General features: G+C 35.0%; 3 protein-coding genes and 1 pseudogene across 5 annotated transcripts; 2 read left to right on the top strand and 2 right to left on the bottom strand.

Moving 5' to 3' along the window:
* Nucleotides 1-1,546: 1,546 nt before the first annotated feature.
* PRMT10 (protein arginine methyltransferase 10) lies at nucleotides 1,547-7,087 on the bottom strand. 2 transcript variants are annotated; one of them, XM_021421886.2, is made up of 8 exons: nucleotides 6,760-7,087; nucleotides 6,056-6,248; nucleotides 5,852-5,957; nucleotides 4,792-4,981; nucleotides 4,160-4,345; nucleotides 3,987-4,070; nucleotides 3,412-3,635; nucleotides 1,547-2,361 (listed from the first exon to the last, which is right to left on the bottom strand). In XM_021421886.2, the coding sequence occupies exons 1-7, from the start codon at nucleotides 6,946-6,948 to the stop codon at nucleotides 3,459-3,461; spliced, it is 1,125 nt and encodes a 374-aa protein (XP_021277561.1). In that variant the 5' UTR covers nucleotides 6,949-7,087; the 3' UTR covers nucleotides 1,547-2,361; nucleotides 3,412-3,458. The 2 variants fall into 2 exon arrangements, with proteins under 2 accessions (XP_021277561.1, XP_021277560.1); XM_021421885.2 differs by lacking the exon at nucleotides 1,547-2,361 and adding an exon at nucleotides 2,387-2,648.
* Nucleotides 7,088-10,441: 3,354 nt separating this feature from the next.
* LOC110411101 (Protein kinase superfamily protein) lies at nucleotides 10,442-12,620 on the top strand. The gene has a single exon (XM_021421123.2). The coding sequence runs from the start codon at nucleotides 10,778-10,780 to the stop codon at nucleotides 12,122-12,124; it is 1,347 nt and encodes a 448-aa protein (XP_021276798.1). The 5' UTR covers nucleotides 10,442-10,777; the 3' UTR covers nucleotides 12,125-12,620.
* Nucleotides 12,621-13,259: 639 nt separating this feature from the next.
* On the top strand, nucleotides 13,260-18,395 carry LOC110410275 (uncharacterized; annotated as a pseudogene). The gene is made up of 10 exons (XR_016350933.1): nucleotides 13,260-13,438; nucleotides 13,967-14,064; nucleotides 14,301-14,415; nucleotides 15,538-15,574; nucleotides 15,695-15,764; nucleotides 15,910-16,014; nucleotides 16,634-16,785; nucleotides 16,923-17,005; nucleotides 17,817-17,910; nucleotides 17,998-18,395. The product of XR_016350933.1 is annotated as an uncharacterized LOC110410275 (transcript).
* Nucleotides 18,396-19,050: 655 nt separating this feature from the next.
* LOC110410276 (deSI-like protein At4g17486) lies at nucleotides 19,051-21,760 on the bottom strand. Its single transcript, XM_021419905.2, has 4 exons — nucleotides 21,370-21,760; nucleotides 20,060-20,347; nucleotides 19,579-19,656; nucleotides 19,051-19,446 (listed from the first exon to the last, which is right to left on the bottom strand). Exons 1-4 carry the CDS (start codon nucleotides 21,521-21,523, stop codon nucleotides 19,310-19,312), a joined length of 657 nt encoding a protein of 218 aa, XP_021275580.1. The 5' UTR covers nucleotides 21,524-21,760; the 3' UTR covers nucleotides 19,051-19,309.
* Nucleotides 21,761-22,629: the final 869 nt, after the last annotated feature.

Here is a 22,629-nt window from a genome sequence, read left to right as displayed (position 1 = left end):
ATTCCAACTCACAAGATTAGCCCTCCAATTAAACATCTTCTTGACCTAAAAGAACCGAACAACTTAAATTAGTATATTAGGTATGCAAAGGAAAAGAAAAAATTCAAAGATCTTGCCTGGTGGTGGAATTATTGAAAAGGGGATTTGATGGAACATTTTATGGGTCCAAAGATGGACGACGGGATATCTCTCACAATATTCTGAAACACCAAAAAGCATCCCTTATTTTATTCTTGCTTTCCTTGGATGAATATAGGCAGCAACTTGAAACCATCAAATGTCGATTCGATATCTATAAATTAAATTATCTCTTCAAAGTTGATTTGATTTTTATAAATTAAGTTATCTCTTTTTATCTTATCGAAAACTCTTGACTCTTATTATTTTAAAAATTTATAAATTTTTTTTGATCGTTTATCTAAATTCTTTCTAAAGGTTTGTAACTTTATGTTATAGATAAGGAAAATTCGAATTCATATTTTTAATTAAAAAATTAAATATTTAAATATTATATTTTAAATTAAATTTAATTAAAACTAATTATTTAATAAAACAACATGGGCTATAAGTACTAACCTAGGCTCTGCCTAAAAATGGGTTCTAGCTTGTAGGCCTGAGGCAGTCTCCTGGCCTATGGACAGGTCGATTGCAAACGACCAATTACATAAAAAATATTATCTCCATCATGACGATTTTCAGATCATCATGCAACGTACAGTCTAAAACGTCGAGGACAAAGAAAAACAACTAAACGAGTCACAAGGAACGTGAAAATGAAGTTACTCTCAATTTTGCATAATTTCATTAAATATTAAAAACCCAATGGGCTTGTTGATAAATGATGAACAAGTTACAGTTTACAATACATGGCCAAAATTTCCAAAGAGAAAGAAAAAGGTGAGAAAAATAATTGCCCAACGGCATTGAAATATGAAGCATCAATGGGGCTTTCGTCATATTTTACCTGTCGGACGAGAGAAAAGCCATAGAGTTAAAGCACATAGAATTAACACCACCGGGATAAGGTGAACGGCTTTCTCTCCCGTTGACTTGTGATGATGGAAAGCAGTTTCTTTTTTGGTAGTTTCGGTGATGTGATCATCGTACTCTGGCATATCATCCGATGCCGCAGCAGCTTTGAGCAGCGGAGATGTAATGGCAGCCTGTGACAAGTTCACAAAGAATTCGTCGGAGAGTCGAGCATTGCTTGATGATGCTGACCTGTGCATTCTTGACTGTTGAGAAGATGAAAGCAAGAGAACCCGAGGATAGTAAGGTTGAAGTCAAGAAGCAAGGATCTTTATATACAGCAAGTGGTGGTTTGCTCAAAGCCTTAATTCAGGGAAAGAAACATAAATAGCATTGGCTTCAAGATGTTGTTAAAGAGAAAGTTAAGCGCTTTGGCTTCTGAACTTCAGGGGTTGATAATTTGATAGATGTTTTTTCTCAACGGCTCCAGGATTCTGCTTAGCTTAAAAGCAGCTTGAAATGCAATTAAAGGAGCATGCATGTGCATGTGACAGAGAAACGTTTAATGCAAGAGATTAGTTTATGGCTTTGATTAGCCCTTTATGGGAAAGTCTATGCATGGAGATTTCCAGCACAAGGTTACCTCGAAAGAATCACGAGACCTTAATTGAATATTCACATAAACCCGAGGATTTGCTTGGTCTGCACGCACTCATGATCAGTAGTCAGTAATCAACGTTTTCAGCATCAGGTTTTACCAATCTGCTTCGACTATTGGGTCAGTTACCCAACCCAATAGTGAACAGCGTAGTAATTACAGAACAGATATGCATATGCTACAAGTCCAGGAGTCACTAGCAGCCACTTAAAAACCAAATACGGATCGATACAAATCCCCCATCCCAGAATTGACGAACGCTGGACCTCCCAGCACTGAAGGCATTTCTCATGGCAATTTAGAAGCCATAGGCTACCATGTTTGAAGCCGTCTATAGCCAATGGTATCTACCACCTCCAGTGGTAATATCCTTGGTGCAAGCTTTCCTTAACGCTATCACTTGATCTTGGTTTCTAGGTTTAACAAATTTTCGGATAATTTAGGTTTGGCCTGATTAAGACATCACGATTTGTCCCTCGCACATTTTCAAAAAAAGAATCATGTTCCGCTTTCACAATTAATACTATTTAATTTGAGAAAGTACAATGTCACTACTCAGTCGGCCGGGGAATTGTGCAGTGAGCTCCCTTCCTTTAGTAAATGTACGGATGATCAGAGCTGGAAGCTTCCTGTTAAATCACCTTAGGCTCTATTTTGGACCTCAAACCATCCAGAGAAAGAAAAAAACTGAATGACCCAATGATGCAGCAACAAAAATATATTCCTTTGGAATCCTGTATGATAGATTTAGTTGAGAAATTTCAGCTGTCAATTGCAGTCCCGTACATTTCTGCTGCACATAGTAGACATGCATCCCCAAAAAAGAAGTTTCAAGATTACGAATGAGAAAGGACACTCTAAAATTTGATACACGGCTTAAAAATGCAACAGGCCCTACGCAATAAACTACTCCAAGCGGCAAAAAGATACATCAAAGTGCTAGTGATATGTATGGATGGGGATTCTGAGAACCATATAATCGGCACCAAACATGACAGTGCCATGCCCTCACATGCAGACACTGAAAAAGCATAGGCAAATAAAAATCATGGTGAGAGGTGTACGTGCTTCATTCTGTTATAATTAACAGGGAAAACAGTAAAAAGAGGGGACATATACAAAGTTATTTCCATGTTCCTATATACACAAGTAAATCATATTTTGCACCAAAAAGAAAGAGACAACAAAGATGAGAAACTTCTAGAATAAACCCCAATGGTATAATGGAAATTGGAAAATCTAAAACCATAGAATATGCATTAATTTAAATATTTTGGCATTTACAATTTCATATGGTCAGCAATTCAAAGAATAGAGTTCTAATCGGGGACTACAGCAGTGGAGTGTTGGTTGTATAACTATGAGCAATTAATCACATAATTTTTTTTTTCTACTTCATTACTTTTACTTCTAGTGAAGCAACTAGACAAATTTTGAAGCCGCAAAAAGTCCACAATTCGTTTCTGCTTTAAAAAGACCATATAGGATCTAAGTCCTTCCAAAAGGTTGCCTCAATAATTTGACAAGTTCAACACATTGAGTAGCTTTCTAATAAATATGTATCTAGAAAGGCTAGAAGAGCAAATAACCCATCACAAAAGATCTTCCATGCATAAGAGCATGTTGTTATTATATGACAGGAAGAACCAAACAGGGATAACTGGCAAGAACAGAAGCCCGCATGACTCATGCTTACACTTAAAAAAGTAAAAGGAATGTGAAGCTAGCCTGATATGGTAATAACCAAGTTCATAATTCTAGTATCATCAAGTTGAGAGATATACCTTAAAAAAGCATTGAAATCTGCAAAATAGGAAATCCATCGCCTTCCTCACTCTACATAGAACTTCTTCTTAATTGGTGGAAGTATCATGCCAGAAGGTTGGCTGATCTTAACATGAAAGTCAACCTCCATTAATCTATGGTTTTCCTTAGAACGGTCCATTGAGAAAGAAACATTGAGATTGCTCCCTTCATCAACATGAGTAGGAGGATGCAAAAGAAAAACCTGTCCAATAGTAAAAGCGACAAAAACTCATCAAGACACTGAAGAAGCAAAGACACATGAATACACAACAAATCAAGTTTCCAAAAACATCAACATACGAAACATAGCCAGACCAAAGCCTCCTAAAACGAAGAGCACTTACTCCCGATGCATGGGTAAAATCAATTGATCTCTCATTAAGTAAAACTAGCATGAAATTAGGGCAGAAGGGCAAGTAATAAATTGCTCCATCAAGGCTTCCTTGAATTGAAATTCCATTTCACTATTTTAAAACAGTTCTTGTGTGTTTAGTAACCATATATTATAGTTGAAATGCGCACGCGTGTGTGAGTTTGTTTCAGCAATTCAGACCTGTTGTCCCCAATGGGTGCCATTATTTGTACTCGGTGCAGTCGTTAACTCAATTTCTTGCTGAGCTGGATCCTCCCTTCTTCCCTGTTGCACAAAACAAGAACAAGAGTTATCTATGTACACATAGTGCCTCTTCATATTTGAACAATATAGAATGCTGAGGCTTAACTTACTCGGAAATGGACATCAAACCATCCACCAAATCCACAGAAGCGAGTATGCTCCATGCTGATAGCAGAAGAAAAAGTTGATCTGACTTGAAGGATGTCATTTACAGTAGCAGTTAAACAATCAATCTCCTTAATAATGGCAGCTGTCCCAATAACTTGATGTGGATGAAGGTTGTTCCATAATGATGTCTATACAAATTAATAGATTTTTTTATAGAAAATGATAGGACAGAGAACTAAACCAAACATTATTCAAAGGACGAATAGGGGCCAAAATTGCAGACAAGTGAACATCCTTCTCAGTTCTTTAACATAATAGCAGCAACAAAGTGTCCAGCAATGGCCTTGAGTAGCAAGATTAAAAGGGATTAAGTACATAAAACATCTAATAAATGGGTCCATTTGACTAACCCTCACCTAGAGACATCAATTTGGTGCTTCAATGCCTAAGATTGGGATGTCTTTTCCTTTTTAATTTTTCTCTCTTCTTCTTCTTGTTCATTTTTAAGAAGAAGGAGCTAGTTTACCAACATTGATTTTTAAGTAGCTTGTGAAAGTAAGATATTGTCTTGCCAATAACTGAAAAAAAACCCAATAATCAAGGGAATCCAGGCATCACAAAATTTTAAAATCACCTGCAAGTAATATTTCTCCTGCTCTTCTGAGAAAGGTTTTGTTAAAACACTCATTTCAACACCATAGTAATTCTTCGTATCTTCTATAAACCCATACCAATCATCCATTGCTCCTTCATAATCATTTTTTTTTTGATCCACCAATCCAGATCGGATAGGTGCCACCCACATGCGTGCATGGCTAGGATACCTGAAAAATGAAAATTTGTTCATTGGATATTGAGTTTGCACAAAAAACGTTAAGAATGCTAAGGTGATTAACAAATATTACAAGCAGCTAAAGAAAAAACATTGATATTATGACAGGGAAAATCAGTAAAATACAGGTATCTCAGCAAACATGCAAAGGTTAGAGTCCAATTAAAGTACATCACATCTACATCTTATTTATTCATATATACATATTTTATTGACAAGATACCATCCCACACCCTAACGTTTACTATTTAGCCAAGGCCTATTTGTGCATGCATTTTAAGTTGGTTCAAGCTGACATCCCTCACTCTTTACTTTGACGATTGCCCACCTTTCCACAAGATAGAAGGCCTAAGGTTTATCCCACCACCCCAACCACTGAGTTGGTAGCCAGCTCCTTGCAGTTAACAGTGCCTCAAATAAGACCACATTACTCATTCTTTGACCTTTTTTTTGTCCTTCCAAGAATCTCAGCCTATACTCTCAAATGCACGGAAAGTACAAACTTAAGCTTTACATCAACAATACACCCTTAAATAAGAAAAATAAACAAAATAAGGGCATGCACATACTCATCCAGTAAAAGAATCCAATCACTGAAGCTTTTTGGTGAAGTATTATTAAAGTGATGTAGGATTAACCCAGTTAATCAAACAGTTTTTGGTGGCAGAGTGAACTGAATTGTATATGGTAGCAGTTGTTTAAGAAATAGACCACATGTCAGATAGAAACAATGATTAAAGATAAGTAAAGCCCTTAAAAATAAACAACAATGTCAAATTAATAACATATGAGGCATCAAAAAAATTTACAAAAAAAAGTGGTAAGATAGGTGAAGCAAACCTCTAAATAATTGATTACTTACATGACTCCAGTTGGCTTAAGCCAGTGATCACGAGCAAATATCACTGAGTCAAACATAGACTCACGCAGGAGAAAGTAACCCATCCACTCAGAGATAATCACATCAACTGTCCATTAACCAAAATCTAAGATTAGAGGAAAAAATCTCAAACCCTCAGTAAATCAATCTAGATGTAAGCAACAAGTATAATCCAAAGATGCCAACCTTTCTCTGGCAAGACAACCTCCTCCATAGAGCCCTCGATTACTTCAACAATGTCTTGAAGATTGTTTGCTTTAACAAGGTTCTGGGCATGCTCCGACATCTTGGTTGCTTCAACAGCATAGACCTTCCTTGCACCAGCCTGGGCAGACCAGATTGCAAGAATGCCACTTCCTGTTCCGACATCCAAAACAGTCTTCACCAGGACTCACCAAATTAGTTTTGCATCACTATTTAACATAGTTACAAAAAGAAAAATCCCAAATAATATAATTAATAAGAATACTAAGCGCCCCTGTCTCAAATTCTTCATTTTCATTGCTTTCCAAGTCTAAAGTTCTGAAGTTATCTCAGTTCCACATGTACTGAGACAAACATGATAATATCAAATGTATCTGCTTCAAAATTTTAACTTTCATAGCTTCCTCTAGTCTTACCTCCACTAACGTAACAAAGCTTGAAATGTAAGCAAAAAGAGAAAATTTAGGCCTTTCAGACAAAAAATGGCAACACCCAATTGCAACCCTTTCTTTATAAGTTGCACCAACTCACAAAAACTAATAACTTATTAAATTAATACAAAAAAAAGGATTTTTTTTTCATATTCGGGTTCAAGTTCTAAGCTTTAAGCCAAAAAAATTCCTTCTCCTATGCTGTAAGCAGCATTTTGAACAAAAGGGTAACGTATAAAATGATAAAGAGGTTACCTTTCCCTGGAAATGATGCTTGTTCTGAAAAATAGCATTGTAATAAGCGTCCATGCGGACTCGATCACAGAGCATCTCTTTCTGGTGGTAAAGAAAAGCATATGTGCAGAAGTAATTTGCAAAATCAACTCCTTTATCCACCGGCCCATTAGCGCTGCTGCTGCCGACTCCGTTTGCACGGCTCCCCATCTCCCTCTCTTTCGCTAATCACTCTAAGCTTAAGCTGACTAACACGGCGGGGAGTGAGTAAGAAAGAGAGAGCAGAGAGTGTTCATTTTAGGGCAACGTCGCCATAAGCCTGGGGGCTTTTGGCCTTTTTTGGTCGAAATAATAGCGCAAATAATAAAAATAGGATTGCCATGTCATCTGCTTCAACCCTTAAAGTGCCAAAGTGCGGTCCATTGTGATTTCCCCCTCTAGCTCTATAGTGACCGTTAGATTGATGTGTTTTCTTCTGATTGGCATAAGTTTTTTCGTTGAATTCTTTTTTACGGATTTAATTGTAACAATCATGGAAGAGATGGTGTTTTTCGAATTCGAGGAGGAAAAAGAAAGAACAACTGCATGAAACTATGAATCAATGTTTTTTTAAAATGTGGGTCGAAGTCAAAGGTTAATCCTATTTTATTTTAGTTCTTACACCCCACTGTTGGTTACTGGATTCATAGCCAGTTCTTCTTGTAAGTTTTTTGTAGTATAAGGATTTAATGCAAGTAAAAGTAACATAAGGGTTGGATAACTTATTAATAAGGATGTAGGATTGCAAACATTGTAGACTCAATCTTTGTCTTGAAATTTTATAAAACCGAGCAAGAATTATAATGTGGTATAAAAATCTTCATTGGAATTGGTTGTTGAAGAAATCTCCATTAATTTGTTGACCAAAAAAAGAGTCAAACATTTCAACATCCTTTGGACAGTTCCACCGAGGAGAAAAAGTAAGATTCTATGCCATGATCTCCTTAATTTGTAGTTCCATGGCTGGATCCTGTGTAATTCTAGGAAGCCTCTTTCACGTGGACCAGTACACCTTAGTTAGCAAATCCATGTCTGCGGGATACTTAATGTGAAACTCGGGCCTTTGAGAAGAGCAAAAGTTGTCATGTTCAAAACGTTCTCCAATTTCCTCAGCTTCCACTGACGCTGGAAATTTCCGTACAAGTAGAGACCAACTGCTTGTATGGGATAGTTGAATGTCATTCCCAGACTTCCAGTCAGTTGCTTGTTTAGAAATGAATATTGTGGCTTGGGTTCACACGAGTCTTTATTACAATAATGGATTAAGTCTTGATGTAAGAATGGTCTAAAACTGAGAGCATCTTTTGTCTCACAGGTTGTTCTTTACAAATTGTTAACTTCCTGATCTTTAGGATAGAAAAGACTGCTAACAACTTGGAGGGTCGTCTGGTCAATGGTTGTGGATTACATTCTCTGCACTTTCCTAGTCTCTGAAGTATCTGTTAAGATCCCTTCTTATATTCGCAAGCCAAAGGCACTTCTTACCCTTTTCATTTAACAATGACATTGCCACTAGGGTGGAATTAGAGTATTTTTAAAAAAGAGTCTATATTAAGTAGCTAAAGAGACTTTATATATAATTCAATTATTATTCATCTAAAAGATTAAATAAAATTTAAAAAATATCAAACATATAAAAAAATGTATATTAACATTAATAATAGAGTCGTTTATATATATAACTGGATGGAATTATAAAAAGGATCTTTCTCACTTTTTGCTCGTAAGAGCAGAAAAGAAAATAATTTTTCAAACTCAAATAAATTATCTTTTTACTTTGTATATTCTAACTCTTCTCTTATTTTATATTTACCTCTTCAATTGCTAATTAACATATTAAGTTATTAAGTGGAATTATAAAGATATAATATATTATAATAAGTTATTAAATTAGACTGTTAAGACATAATATATTATGATATGCTTAAATTTATATTAAAATTTAATGAATTTGAATTAGTGGACTCACTTTTCTTTTTTTTAAAAATTTGATAAGCTTAACATATTAGTTTAGAATTTATTTGTTAGGTTTAATTAGCAATATGCTAATCATAATGACTCTAATTTTATTAAATAGATTGAAGAATAAAACTAATTATTAAATAAAAAATTATTTTGAGCACCATTAAAAATATGTATAATAAATAAAATTATATTAAAAAATATAATTATTTTATTCTATCAATTTGTATATATATCTTTATTACTTAAAGTTTGCAACATACATGATAGAACGTATTTACTATTTGGAATAAAAAATAATATATAGATGAAATTTTAAGCAATAGGACAATATTGTAATTTATATTTGAGAATTATATAATAATTTATTTATTTTTAAAGATTAAAATCATAAAAAATAAGATCTACATATAAAAAAAGAAGAAGAATATGATAAATAAAAGATATAATCTACATATGACATAATAAAAAAGAAAAAAAATATGATTGATGGTTCGTAGAAATTTATGAAAGAAAATTTATAGAGATTTAGAAGATATGAAAACTTAAAATAGAAATAAATAAATAAAAATAATAATATTATATAAATTGAAAGAAAAATAAAAAAAATAAAATTGAGTCAAATATATGAAATTATTTTATTATTTTTATTTATATTAATTATTAAATAAAAAATTATTTTGGATAGTTATTAAAAAAATTGAAAAAAATTATATAATATGTAAATTTTTTTTAAAATTTTGGGTAAGGAGGCTCCGCCCTTGTCGACCATGTTCAACTTTGGTGTCATTTTGCCATGATACCTAAACTTTTGGGAGCTTTATAAACAGCCTGCAGCAATGCCGTGTGATGACAGAGAGCATTGTATTGAGAAAGTGGCATTTGTTTGTTAGTAAATGGTAGTTTTAGGAGCTTTTTGGGCCCTTCTCAGTTTTCTAAACAGAAAAAACCCCACTTTTAACTGTGAATGAACATGAATTAGTTAATTATATATATATATATATATATATCATTATACATATCAAAATCATGAGTTTTTTCCAACCTCAGGTGAATGGCCTGTTCCTCATCATGTCATAGATCTATGACCCTCCGCCAGCACTGGCCTTATTCACTTCCAGTTGGATATGAAATTTTATGAACTGGGGACTTGGTCTTGCTTTCACCAGGCCAGAAGTCATCTCATTCTTCTGATTTTCCACTCTCAAGCATTATTTAAAATTAAGTTGTAGATTCGATGCTATAGTCTTACCAAGGTGAAAGCAACCTAGGTTTCAATTATTCCTATATTAATCTGCATGTTGTCTTGACTTAGTTTACCGAATCAAGAGCTATTGAATGGTTCAAATTTACGGGGAGTTAATGACTTTGTCATGTGTTCTGAATTAATTCCTACTCCAGTGGAAACAATACGCTATAGCAGAAGTGAAATGTAGAAAGACAACCCTTCAAGTGCAGCTTTATTATTTCTTATCCTTTGCCTTCTAGTTAGGTAGAGTTGGTGAGTGGCTGTAGCAGAAAAACGAGAGTCAAAAGCAGTATCAGCTGCTGCTTAATTTGACAGAGCCAAAAGATGATTATCCAAAAAGGAAAAGTAAACAGGAATTAAATGTTCTTAATTACTGTATTTAATGGTGAAAGGACTGCATGAAAATAAAATACAAAAAGTGACAACTTACTTGGTCATCAGAAAAAACTTGTATCAGCAGCATGAACCAAACCTTTGACCATTTAAAATCTTTTAAAATAAACAAGACCCCTAACATTAAAGGGACTAAATAAAAGGATAATTAGGTGGACTTCGCGGTTGTTTCTTTTGATGTAGATATAAAATAATCACAGCCCCATGATTCAACATTTGGCTGATCCAAAGATAGGAAACAGTTTTTAATCTTTGGAATTAAATAGTTAAATGAATGCTACTTCCTCTCAGGGAAGTTAACAATGGTTTTTCTTCTCCACATAAGGAACCAACGAAATCCAGAAGATCAAGAATGTTTTGCATCCCTACTGGCTGGAAAACAATGATGAAGCTCTAATGGAGGACAAGAAAGCAAATATAATAGCTGTTACAATTATCATCAGCCTCATCATTTTTATCATCGTTGCTCGCGTATCATTGAAACTTTCCAGAGCTTTCTTCCTCATTGCGGGGGCAGATATTGCAGTAATCCTTGCAGTATTTGTGTGTCTTGTAATTAGAGGGCGGTATCATCGCAGAAGGAAATTGTTAGAGAAGAAACTGGTATCAGAAGGTCGAGAGCTTCGAATAGAGTATAGTTTTCTCAGAAAGGTAGCTGGTGTTCCAATAAAGTTTAGGCACAAAGAGCTTGAGGATGCAACAGATAATTTCCGAGCGCTGCTGGGCCAAGGTGCTTCTGCTTCAGTATTCAAAGGCATCCTAAGTGATGGCACCTCTGTTGCTGTGAAGCGAATTGAAGGTGAGGAGCATGGGGAGAAGGAATTTAGATCTGAAGTTGCTGCAATTGCAAGTGTGCAACATGTAAATCTTGTGCGCCTTATGGGGTATTGCTGTCTTCCTGGAGGACCTAGGTTCCTTGTTTATGAATTCATCCCAAATGGTTCATTGGATTGTTGGATCTTCTCCAGAAGGGAGACTAGAAGTCGTCCTGGAGGTTGCTTGTCATGGGACTTAAGGTACAGAGTTGCTATTGATGTGGCTAAGGCACTCTCTTACCTACATCATGATTGCCGGTCAAGGATATTACACCTTGATGTCAAGCCAGAAAATATACTTCTTGATGAGAATTTTAGAGCAATTGTGGCAGATTTTGGTCTTTCAAAGTTGATCGGAAAAGATGAGAGCAGGGTCATTACAACAATCAGGGGGACTAGAGGTTATTTGGCCCCGGAATGGCTCTTGGAGCGTGGAGTTTCAGAGAAGTCTGATATCTATAGCTATGGAATGGTTCTTCTGGAGATGATTGGAGGCCGAAGAAATGTTAGTGTGATTGAAAATGGAACTGATAGGTCTCAAAGGAAATGGCACTACTTTCCTAAAATTGTGAGGGACAAACTAAGAGAAGGTAAGCTAATGGAAGCTGTTGATCACAGGCTAGTTGAAGCAGAAGGTATTGATGAGAGGCAAGTAAAAAGAATGGTTTATGTAGCTTTGTGGTGCATACAAGAGCGGGCAAAACTAAGGCCTAGCATGGCACAAGTGGTTGAGATGCTTGAAGGGCGTGTGCCAGTAGATGAACCCCCAGAAACACAAATGCTTGTTGTCGATTTGCTATCGATAGATGAAGAGGATTCTTCTTGTCCTGACAGGCCAAGAATTGGTGTCATGGGATCACATGCGGACTGCAACCTTCCTAGCTCATCTTCATCCTCATTTTCAATGTCTGTGCTATCTGGACGGTAACTCCCTCTAATTAGTACCATAGTTTGATTCAGCTAGAGATTCACCATTTTTATTCTTCGCAAATAGTTCCACCTACAAGGGAAATCTGTAACAAAAATAAAAAAGGAATTTTGAAGAGATCAACAGTATTAGATCTTCTTTTCCTTTCTCCTTTCTCAACACAGCTAATCTTCAGCAAAATGCTGAATGTGTAACAAGGTTTTACTTGATTTCTCAGTCATAATCCTCCTGGATGATGGCTCTACAGTGTTATATACATATGATTTATTCTTTCTAATGATTTCATATCTTTGTCTCTGTAGCAATTCCAGAACAAAAACAGAAAAGAATACAACTAATGTTTGGTCTAACATAACACTCAGCCCCATGTCTACAAGGAGAAGATGGTGGCGGAAAAATGGAGTCATTGACACTGGTCTTGGCCGACGGTGGGGAACTTTTCCCTCGCCTTTGGTTCTTAAACACCCTTTGTTGGCAGATCATTGAATGTTGACCTCAAACTGCAGATAATTTTTAAATATTATGTTTACTTGGTCAAGTTGCTCAAGCTAAAGAATCAATAGTTTATCACTAAGGAAGATAACATTAGCAAACAACTATTCAACCCACTTATATATATACAATTTCTTTCCTGCCCTTTCATCAGTTTATAAGAGACCAATGCGAAGTGTACATTACTGGTTAAACAAAGAATTGGGTATCTCAACTGTTTCTTATTTTCTTTTTGCCAATAATTCAGATTATATTCATAAAAAATAAGTAAGAATTATTAACTGTAATGATATATGTCACTTCTAACTATTAGAGTTTTTTTTTTCTTTAATTTGAGTACATTGTGCATTAGTACTTTATATATATAATATAAAATAAATATGTGATTGAGTTAATATTCAAATAATAGTTTTATTAGATCATTTTTTTTTGTGTTGAATAAATTTAACTTAATTATCAATAAAATATTTATTACTTCTGTGCCTATATTAATATTTCCAAAAGATTGAAATAAATTCCTATTGTCTAAAAGCAGATGCTTGCAACAAAGCTAAACTGAGGCTTTTTCCTCAAAATAGCCACGTGTCAAACATCCAGAGTTTATGGCATCATTGGACAGACAAATATCTGTAAATTAGCAAAGAGCGTACCGCACCTTAGATCGTTTCCGACAAACCCAAGAGAATTATCAGAGAAAAAAGAAAAAAGAAAAAACAAAATTCCGCCTTTTGGGGAATAAAAAAAAAAAAGAAAGAGATTTTTGTATCTAAGTCTTAGGGGTTAGAAGAGTCTCGCCATCCAGTCGACGTATCACTGGAAAAGGTAAAATGCCTAAAACCCTAAAATCCCATTTCCTTTTTTGATCTCTTCTTTTCCACGGTTTATGCTTTTTTAATTTTTTTTCTTTTTGTAGAATTTCTTGGAGTTCAATTTGCAGGTCTTTGCGACCAGTTAATCCACAAAAACAGTTGACTTTAAAAGTTGCTCATCTGGGGTTTTCTTTTCTTATTCTCCTATGAATTTCGGTCCAAGCTTTTTTGTTCTTTTCCATTGTATCCAATGAATATCATTTATATAGAGTTAAAGTCCCATTTTTATTAAGGGTTTTGAAAGATTTGTAATTTGTATTAGATAAAAGAGTCTTTTTCCTGATGAATTTGTTGCAATGTACCTTTTTTATTTTTGGCAAATGTTGAAAGTGGGATTTGATTTGGGATTCAGCTGAAATGCTGTTGACAAGACCACTTGGCATTAGTCATAAGAATTTATGTATCAATGTAGTGAAAAGGAACTCCATTGTAGAAATGACTTTTGATGTTAAATGTAGATCTGGGTCTTTCTTCATTGCAGGATCAGTGCTGCCTTCTTCTAGAGCAATAGGCGGGTATTGGTCAGTACTACTTTCCGGTGGGCTAATATGAGCTTTACAGGTCCTTCTGTTGGCCCTGGTCAGTGTCTCTGCTTTTCTCCATCTTACTATAGTTTGTTAATGTCTATGATGAGATTTCAATACCAAGTTTGCATAAATTTTTTTATTGTTTTTTTGGCACTTGATCAATTGGTTCTTCAGTGTATGGTGGATTGGTATATATATTGACTTAGTATTTAAATATATATAAATTCATGAGCTTGTTTTTAGTTTTAACTGTTAGCACTTGAACTCTACTGCAACAAATTTCTTCAGGTGGTAGAACTGTTAGAAGAGCACTTGAGTTTGGAAGAACCTATGTGGTCAGGCCCAAAGGTAGACACCAAGCGACCATAGTTTGGCTACATGGCCTTGGTGATAATGGTTCAAGGTAAATTAAACTTTGGATTGCTTCTAAGCTTCTTATTCCTTTTTTTTCTCATAAATTTAAGATGATTTTCTCAATAATATCAGTTATTTTCTATGAGGAAAATAAAACAATTTAAAATGCAGATTCCTCATCTCTCTTAAACTGTCAAATTACTAAAGGATGAAATATCATGTATATTCTATTTAGTGCATTCTATTTATGTTGAATTATCATTTCTAATTCTTCCCTTCCCTTGACAATTCAACAGATCTTTCAAGGAAAATACTGATAGCTGGTGTTAGACTTTGTCAGCTTTTGTTAGTGACAGTTCTTTTCGTTGCTTACACCTTTTACTTTTTTCTTTCTTGTTTGGCTGATTGTGCTGGTTAACTTTAGGTGCCAAGAGTTTGATATTTTTTCAACATCTTTGTGGCTCGTTGTTCCTCCTTCTTTGAGTGATTCCGGAAGACATTTGGTCCTATGAAAATATTTGTATTGATTATTATTTTGTAGTGAGGAAGTAAGATACCTTCAAAGTGTTATATTAAATTTCCTATCAGAATCTTTCAGGTGTTACGGTTCTGTCAGTTTAGTAATACCCTGTGTATTAATGACATGGATGTACTGTTTTTACTGAATACAGGGGGAAAGTTGTTGGCATTATGAACTGAGTAGAACCCTCTCTTTCTCTATGCAATCTTTCTTCTTGTAGCATGGCACTGATGTTGTTCAGGTTTAAATACGTAGTAGGAATTAATTTTTGCTTGCCAAAGAACCTCTTTTATGCATATGTTTTACACTTTGGTCTTGAATTGCTGCTATTTTGCTGCTAAGGCTTACCCTAAACTACGAGTTAAGTCAATAGTAACGATATTTCTGGATGACTTTTCTAGTGGTTTAGTCTTCAGACTGGAATTAACCGCATCTTCATGCTTTCATATCTCCCAAGCTTAATATATGTTTTCAGCATGGCTTTCCATCAACTAAAATATATGGTGCCACTTGGAATCTTAGTTATCCCCTCCTATGAGTTGTCCTATCTTTGTGATTAACAACCTCAAATATAAGGCAGAAGGTTCATGATATTTTTGAAATATCTTTGCAAAGATTCATCCTGATTTATGTTTTCTTCTTGTTTGGCAGCTGGTCCCAGCTCTTGGAGACCCTTCCTCTTCCAAATGTAAGGATGATCAATTGGAGCCAAAAATGTTTAGGAGAATATATTCTAACTATAAAGCAATGAATTTATTTTTCTTGAGAACTGCATCATTTTCCATGTTCTGATGATATTATGGTACAGATTAAATGGATATGCCCGACTGCCCCTACTCAACCAGTAACTGTATTTGGTGGCTTTCCATCAACTGCTTGTAAGTATGTTTCTTAAAATTCTGTAATGATGCATTCCCATATGAAGGAAACAAAATGCGCTTCATTCTCTTCAACCTTTGACTTTGATGATGGTGCTTTGAAAATGCTAATCAAATTGTTGAATTCTAATGTGACATACAACAGGGTTTGATGTGGGAGACCTTTCAGAAGATGCTCCTGATGATGTAGAGGGTTTGGATGCTGCTGCAGCACATGTTGCAAATTTGTTGTCAACAGAACCTGCTGACAGTATGTTTCCTCTTGCTAATTTATGAGGTTTTACGATGCTAGGATTTATTTATTTTTAATTTAGGCAGTGTTTTCCCATTTCTCTTCTGAATATTTAGGTTTCAATGCCCTGTAGACACTTATATTTTGTTTGATATTTGAGAATTCATGAGTAAGAAAGCTTCACATTGCATTCAATAGTCTTACCTTCTGCAAGATTTCTATTTTCTAATTTTATTTCCCATGGCTACCAAATGTGAATAATATTCTTATCCCTTTTTTTTTTCTTTTGGCCATAAACCATACATGAGAAGGAATGGTGCTGGTTTTGGAAGTCACTAGATTTGTTGTGTCTTTTAGCTTCCTTCTTTCGGTTCTTGTTATATGGGCTGGTAGGCAAAAATACATATTATTTGTGGCAGATTTATCTTGTAACCGGTTCCTATTTTACAATTTGTTTATTTCCCCGTCATTCTGTAAAAAGTGAGTGCAATTTTAGCATTGCTTTATTTCTAAGTAATTTGTTGCTTGATTAGTTTGGCTTACAACAATTGCAATGTTGCATTCATCTTAGTTTTCAATCTTTTGCATATTGTCATTGGCTTTGACATCATTGTAACTGTGCTTTTTTCGATCTCAGTTAAACTTGGTGTTGGAGGCTTCAGTATGGGTGCAGCTACCTCCCTATACTCTGCAACCTGTTTTACTCATGGAAAATATGGAAATGGCAATCCGTATCCTGCCAATTAAATGCAGTTGTTGTAGCACTAGTGGATGGCTTCCATGTTCAAAGTTGGTTTCCTATTGGCACCTTTTCCATATGAGCTTGATACTCTCTCTCTCTCTCTCTCTCTCTCTCTCTCTCTCTTCCCCCCCCTCCCCCTCCCCTTTTTTTTTGTCCAGTAGTTATAAATTCCTTTCTTTTCCAGGACTTTGAAAGACAAAATAGAAGCACAGGGTGAAGCTGTAACACGTGCTAGACACTTGCCCATTTTGCTATGCCATGGCAAAGGTATTTATGATCACCTTTGGTATACAAATTGTCATGGGTTTTTGCACAGTCAATTTGTCAGAGATGTGTCATATTATTGGCTTTAGCTTATATTTCTGCCGCAGAAGTGGCGCCACAATCATTAGCACCATGTATTTTGATTAGCAAGTGGCAGCAGGATATGGCAAGATGGTATTAAAACAAAGTAATTCCTGCTAGTTGAGGAATGTGACCAGCCAAATTTTTAGTGTCAACCTGAGTTAGTTTTTCATAAGTAGAAAACAAATCCCTGTTCTACCTGATTAGACTACTATTTAAGGGGATTAACATAAAACTACTGGCATAACACCTAAAATTACGGCTTTTTTGGGGATCAATGAAATTGTGATGAGTAGTAGTCCTAGCAATGTAATTCACACTTACGTAATTCCTCTTGTTAGCTAATTTGTATACATTTGATGTAATATGAGGGCCCTATTGATTTATTTGGGTTGTCAGAAGTAATCAAGAATAATTTCTTGCGTAGTTTACGTAGAGAAGGAAATAGCCCACTGAAAAATGTCTATGCATCCTAGACAACAACTCTGACCTGATTGAACATCTCTTTTGTTCACTGAGTTGTTACAAGGATGCAAAAGGTGAAGTTTCCCAGACTCTCAAGTGAGATATTGTCATTATTGAAGCCTAAACTCATTTGTCAAACATTTGGTAATTAACTTGGCAGCTGCCTTCATTTTACAAAATTCAGTTTTACTCATATTTTACTCATAGTAAGGTTATTGGTGATGTTCCTTTGAACTATGTATAAAATATATTACATGGTTGGTTGCAGGTGATGATGTGGTTCCATATAAATTCGGTGGGAAATCGTCTCGAGCATTGAGTTCAAATGGATTCGAGGACATGACTTTCAAATCCTACAATGGGTATGGGTCTTGACAGTCTAACAAAACTTCTTGCTTCTAATATCTGATAATCTAAAATTAAACTGAGTACTTTGTTCAACAATGCAGGCTTGGTCACTATACAATCCCTGAGGAGATGGAAGAGGTCTGTGCTTGGTTAACTTCAAAACTGGGGCTTGAGGGTCGATCCACATAAGGATGTTTTGCATTATTTGGAGCAAGCGAAATGGTGAGGAGAAATTATTTACGAGTTGCAAGAAAACAAAATTGAGCAAAATTGTTCTGGTTCTGGGTATAGTGATAATTGGCATACCTTGTTATTTCTCTTGTGATTGATCTTGCTTCATTGGCCTCAGACCTTTCTAGGACCGTGTGATGAATCATGAGAATATGTACCAATTTGAACATCAACATGCAGTTTGGAATTTTATTATTCGGAATGCAATCTGGATTGTAAATTTTATGCTTTGCTCAATAATATTCCTCTATATTCGTTGTAAGAAAAAGACTCACGGTTTTCTGATTCCATGATGTTGTGAAGAATTATAGATGTGTTAAGCTCCTGTTATCAACAAGCATGGAGGAGCATTTTCTTTGTTACTTGAAAGTACAATCATCTTTCCAAACCATGTTAGGAGATAATTAACATACTCCCATTCTTCCAATCTCCAGTTATCTGCTGGAAGTCGGTTACTTGCTTCTTGTGTGGTCAAGTACCATTAACTGATTGTGTGTATAGAATGTTGGAACCTGATCGCTGAAAATCCATTAGTCCAGCATTGGAGCTTCCAAACTGTGATATAAACAAGGAAGGGAACTGAACGTGGTTTGCCACACCTCTTCTGCGTTTGCCCTCAGTATGGTTGAATCCCATTGCATAACGGTTGGCTTGATGTGGACAATGCTTTTCAAGTCCACCCAACTCTTACCATAGTAATAATTTTAACAGTTAAAGAGCCTCATTCCAAATTCTGAGCACCCTAATCTTGTTCAATGACCTATCCTTTTATTTCGGCCGTTTAAAATTGCAGCTGGAAGCGTCAAGAGCCTGCCAGGTACTATCTTCTTACAAAACTCTGACTTTGTTTAGTTATGCGATGTTTAACTTTCTGTCAGAAAGCTCACAATAAATCATCTGCAATGCCATTTGGCTTCCAAAAGTTCCATGTAACCACTCATACAAAGCATCAATCACAAACTATTTTTCTAGTTCGAAATTCTACTGCTTAAATAAATAAACAGGATAAAAAAATGAAGACACCAAAAAATTTGAAAGAATATGGGAAAACAATTACAACATTCAAATGAAAGTCATGCATGCAAGCTCTTCATCTCTGTTTCCAACTTGGTTCTTCCCTTCAAAGCAAGTATTCTTGATGAAGGCTGCCATAAAAACCCCTCTTCGAAGGTTATCTTGCATTTACTTTTGGGCTTCTTTAACAAATGCTACATCCAAATTGCCATCTTTCGGTGACAGCAAGTGCTTCTCTTGCTCTGTATCATCAATTTCTGTTGAATCGCGGGGGGTGGCAGTTGAGAGAGATTCAGTTCCATCTTCTGGAAACAAGCAACCAAAAGAAGCAGAAGAAAATCTCAAATATGAGTGTCGTTATCACAAGGAGTATTTCAAGTAGAGTAAATGGCAGGTTCAAATATACAAAAACAAGACACAAGAAATGGAAAGCATACCCATGTCATGGTATTCAGGCAACTGCTTCACTGTAGTTACTTGAAGGTTTTCAGGAAGCAGACAGCTGCATAGAGCACCTACATTTTTGATATATCATGAACTTAACAATATCCAATGTGTTTTTCTTTTCTTGGGAAAATGCCAAATATAGACTACATAACATTCTATGCTTGGCCTAGTGGTTGTTTTCCCTCCAATGGAGGGTCAAGGACCAGGGTTCAACTTCCATCTCATCCCGCCTTGCTTAAACATACCAAGCAAAAGTAGCCACACATTGCCAATTTTTGAGGGCTCCTCCAAAAATGATCAAAGCTATGAAATGATGAAAGGAAGAGCAAGGCATTGATGGCATCTAATGTCATGGACAATTCTTTAAAAGCAAGATATGGCAAAGCAAAGATATCTTGATATAAGAACAAATAGCTACATATGCAAATGCATATAGAGAATTAGATAAAACGACTGGAAGGATCAACATACCTAGCCGAGCCAGCCGGTTAACCCATCCAGGGATATTTTTGCCTGTCAATCTATGTGACATGTCGTCTGTAAAGTGGTTACAGTTCTTCGAGATAAGATGGTAGGTATCTCCATGATACTCAGAAGCTACACTCTCAATAAATGCTCTAAATTCAGAGAAAGGCATGCTTACACGTCCCAACGAGATGGAACATCGATAGATAAAACCCGGGCAGCTCTTTGGCTCCACTTCAAAAACTCCACTAACCGGAAAATCATGGGCCCCAAACCCATACTCTTTACCATGAACTGTTCATAAATATTGAGACAGAGACTTCAGCTTCCTAGATTAAAAAAAAATGGATTACTGAAATAAGAACTAAAGTTCATGTCATTTTGCAAAAATGCTGTTCATTTCTCCCTATAGCCTAAACAACTTGATTTCAAATTGAAAAGACTTACGGCAAAAATGTATTTAGCAACAAGCTGTTTTGTTTCAAGTATGCTACAATTTCTTTGAGATGTGCTGCACTTTAATCATGCCAACTAACTAGAAATGCCCAATATTAAATCCAACTAAGGGAACTCGAGTCCCTCACACAATTTATCTACATCTAATCTAAATGACATATACTTGAAACTGAAACTTAAGAACTGTATGGCCAAAAGTAAAGCTGTTACAACTTCATGTTAACATATTAAAACCCGATTAAAAAATTTCAAAAATAAAGTACCAAATCTTTCAACATAGAAAAACATGACCTCATGCATGCCAAAAATTTAGCATACAAATTTTTTCACAATCAGGTCGATAAAGAAACAGCTCCACACCAAGTTGCTTGTTCTATTACTCCAGCTCATAGAAATGTGATCCATTTTCTTAAAGCAAACAAATTTTCAAAAGAAAACACACAAACAAAAAGTACTTTAAAAATCGAGGACGAATTCATTAAGTTTTTTTTTTTTTTGGCTCGAACTGATGAATTCATTAGTTAAAACAAAGATCTAAGTAGCACAAAAAGATCTCATTTTCTCCATAACTCATACCATTTTTATATCCCAAATTCCTCCACGGAAAAATCTTTCTTTCCTAAAGGAAAACCCAAATAAACATTTATCCTCAACTACATAATGGAGATAATCACAAAAAAGTCATTTAAAAAAAAAATCAGCAAACCCAAATCTGTTTTCCACCAGGGGAACATAAATCCACGATTTTGAAGGAATAAAAGCTAAAATAACCAATGCCCAAATCTTAAAAACATAAGAAAAAAAAAAGGCATGACCAAAACCAAAAAGAGAAAAAAAAGAATTGAGAAAAGGGAGCAAACCTTCAATACCGGAGTGGAAAATCCCGAAACCAACCCAATAGGAGTAATTATTAAGAGGAGTGAGATCATAGACATTCAAAATCACATCGACTTCATTGTTATTGCTCACATTTTGATTCCAAGAACCGGAATTTAAAACTTCCCCTGTACCCATCTTTTTTCTTTGAATTAACAAAAAAAAAAAAAGTTCGCCAAAGAAAAGATTTCCCGAAATCCCCAGAAACCTTTTCCTTGTTTCGCAGTATATTAGAGAGAGAGATAGCCTCAAAGATCCATGTAGCTGTCGAGGCTAAAAGGGTTTGAAAACTTTTTCCTTCCTGGAGCAAATGGGCAGAGGAAAGAGAAGGCAAAAATAAAGAAATGGGTAAATATGGCAAAGCCGAGTTGGCTAATGATTGTCTACAGCTTTAAGTAAAAATAGTGAAATGTTCAATAATGTACTATAAAAAAAAAAGTCCACGTCACACATTTTTCTTCTATTTTAAAAAATATATAAATAGATTAACAAAAATATTCATTTTTAAAAATATTTTTTCTATCAAAAAATATTTTGATAAATATTGAAATCAAAATATTTTTAAGAAAAAATCTCAACAAAATAATTAATTCTTTTATATAAAATAAAATTATAAAGAGATATTAAAGAACAAAATAATAAACGAAAGTTTTTTACACATCAAACTATCTATTATTTTTTATTTTTCATTTTTTCCTTCAATTTTCATTTATTTTTTAATTTTTTAAAAAAAAATTACAAAGTTTTCACGTGGAGTCTACCAATTTTTGTAAATTGATATGGATCACGAATTTTTTTAAATACTTAGAATAAAAGAGAAACGGAAAGAGAAAGGAGGAACAATTTTGTAAAAGTAATCACGGTATAAACCAAAAACAAAAAAAAAAAAGAAATAATTTTGGAAAATGGAGACTTTCACGTTGATTTCCGACCAATGGAAGGTTTACAAGTGGCCGGAGAAGTGTTTGATATGATACTTGGGTCGCTAGCTCAGTTAGAAAGAATAATCAAGTGGGCAAAGCTGAGACAAAAGATATTTGGCAAGGGAAAATCCCCTCACTTTTCAGTTGGAAGACAACCCAATTTGTACAACTAACCTTCGAAGGGTAACATAAGCTCCCGGGCCTGGGTCATGCTATGGTAAAATGAAACATTTTTAACTATTTCCAGAAGACTCCAAATGATGAGAAAATGTGACTGATCCTATCCTAGAAAATAAAAATACAAATACTTCACTGAATAAT

The sequence above is a fragment of the Theobroma umbraticum genome, unplaced genomic scaffold (genome assembly GCF_002168275.2).
Source record: "Theobroma umbraticum cultivar Fairchild unplaced genomic scaffold, ASM216827v3 scaffold_56.0, whole genome shotgun sequence".
In the NCBI taxonomy this organism is placed as follows: domain Eukaryota; kingdom Viridiplantae; phylum Streptophyta; class Magnoliopsida; order Malvales; family Malvaceae; genus Theobroma; species Theobroma umbraticum.
Note: the sequence above shows the minus strand (reverse complement) of the source record. Positions and strands in the feature narration are given on the sequence as shown.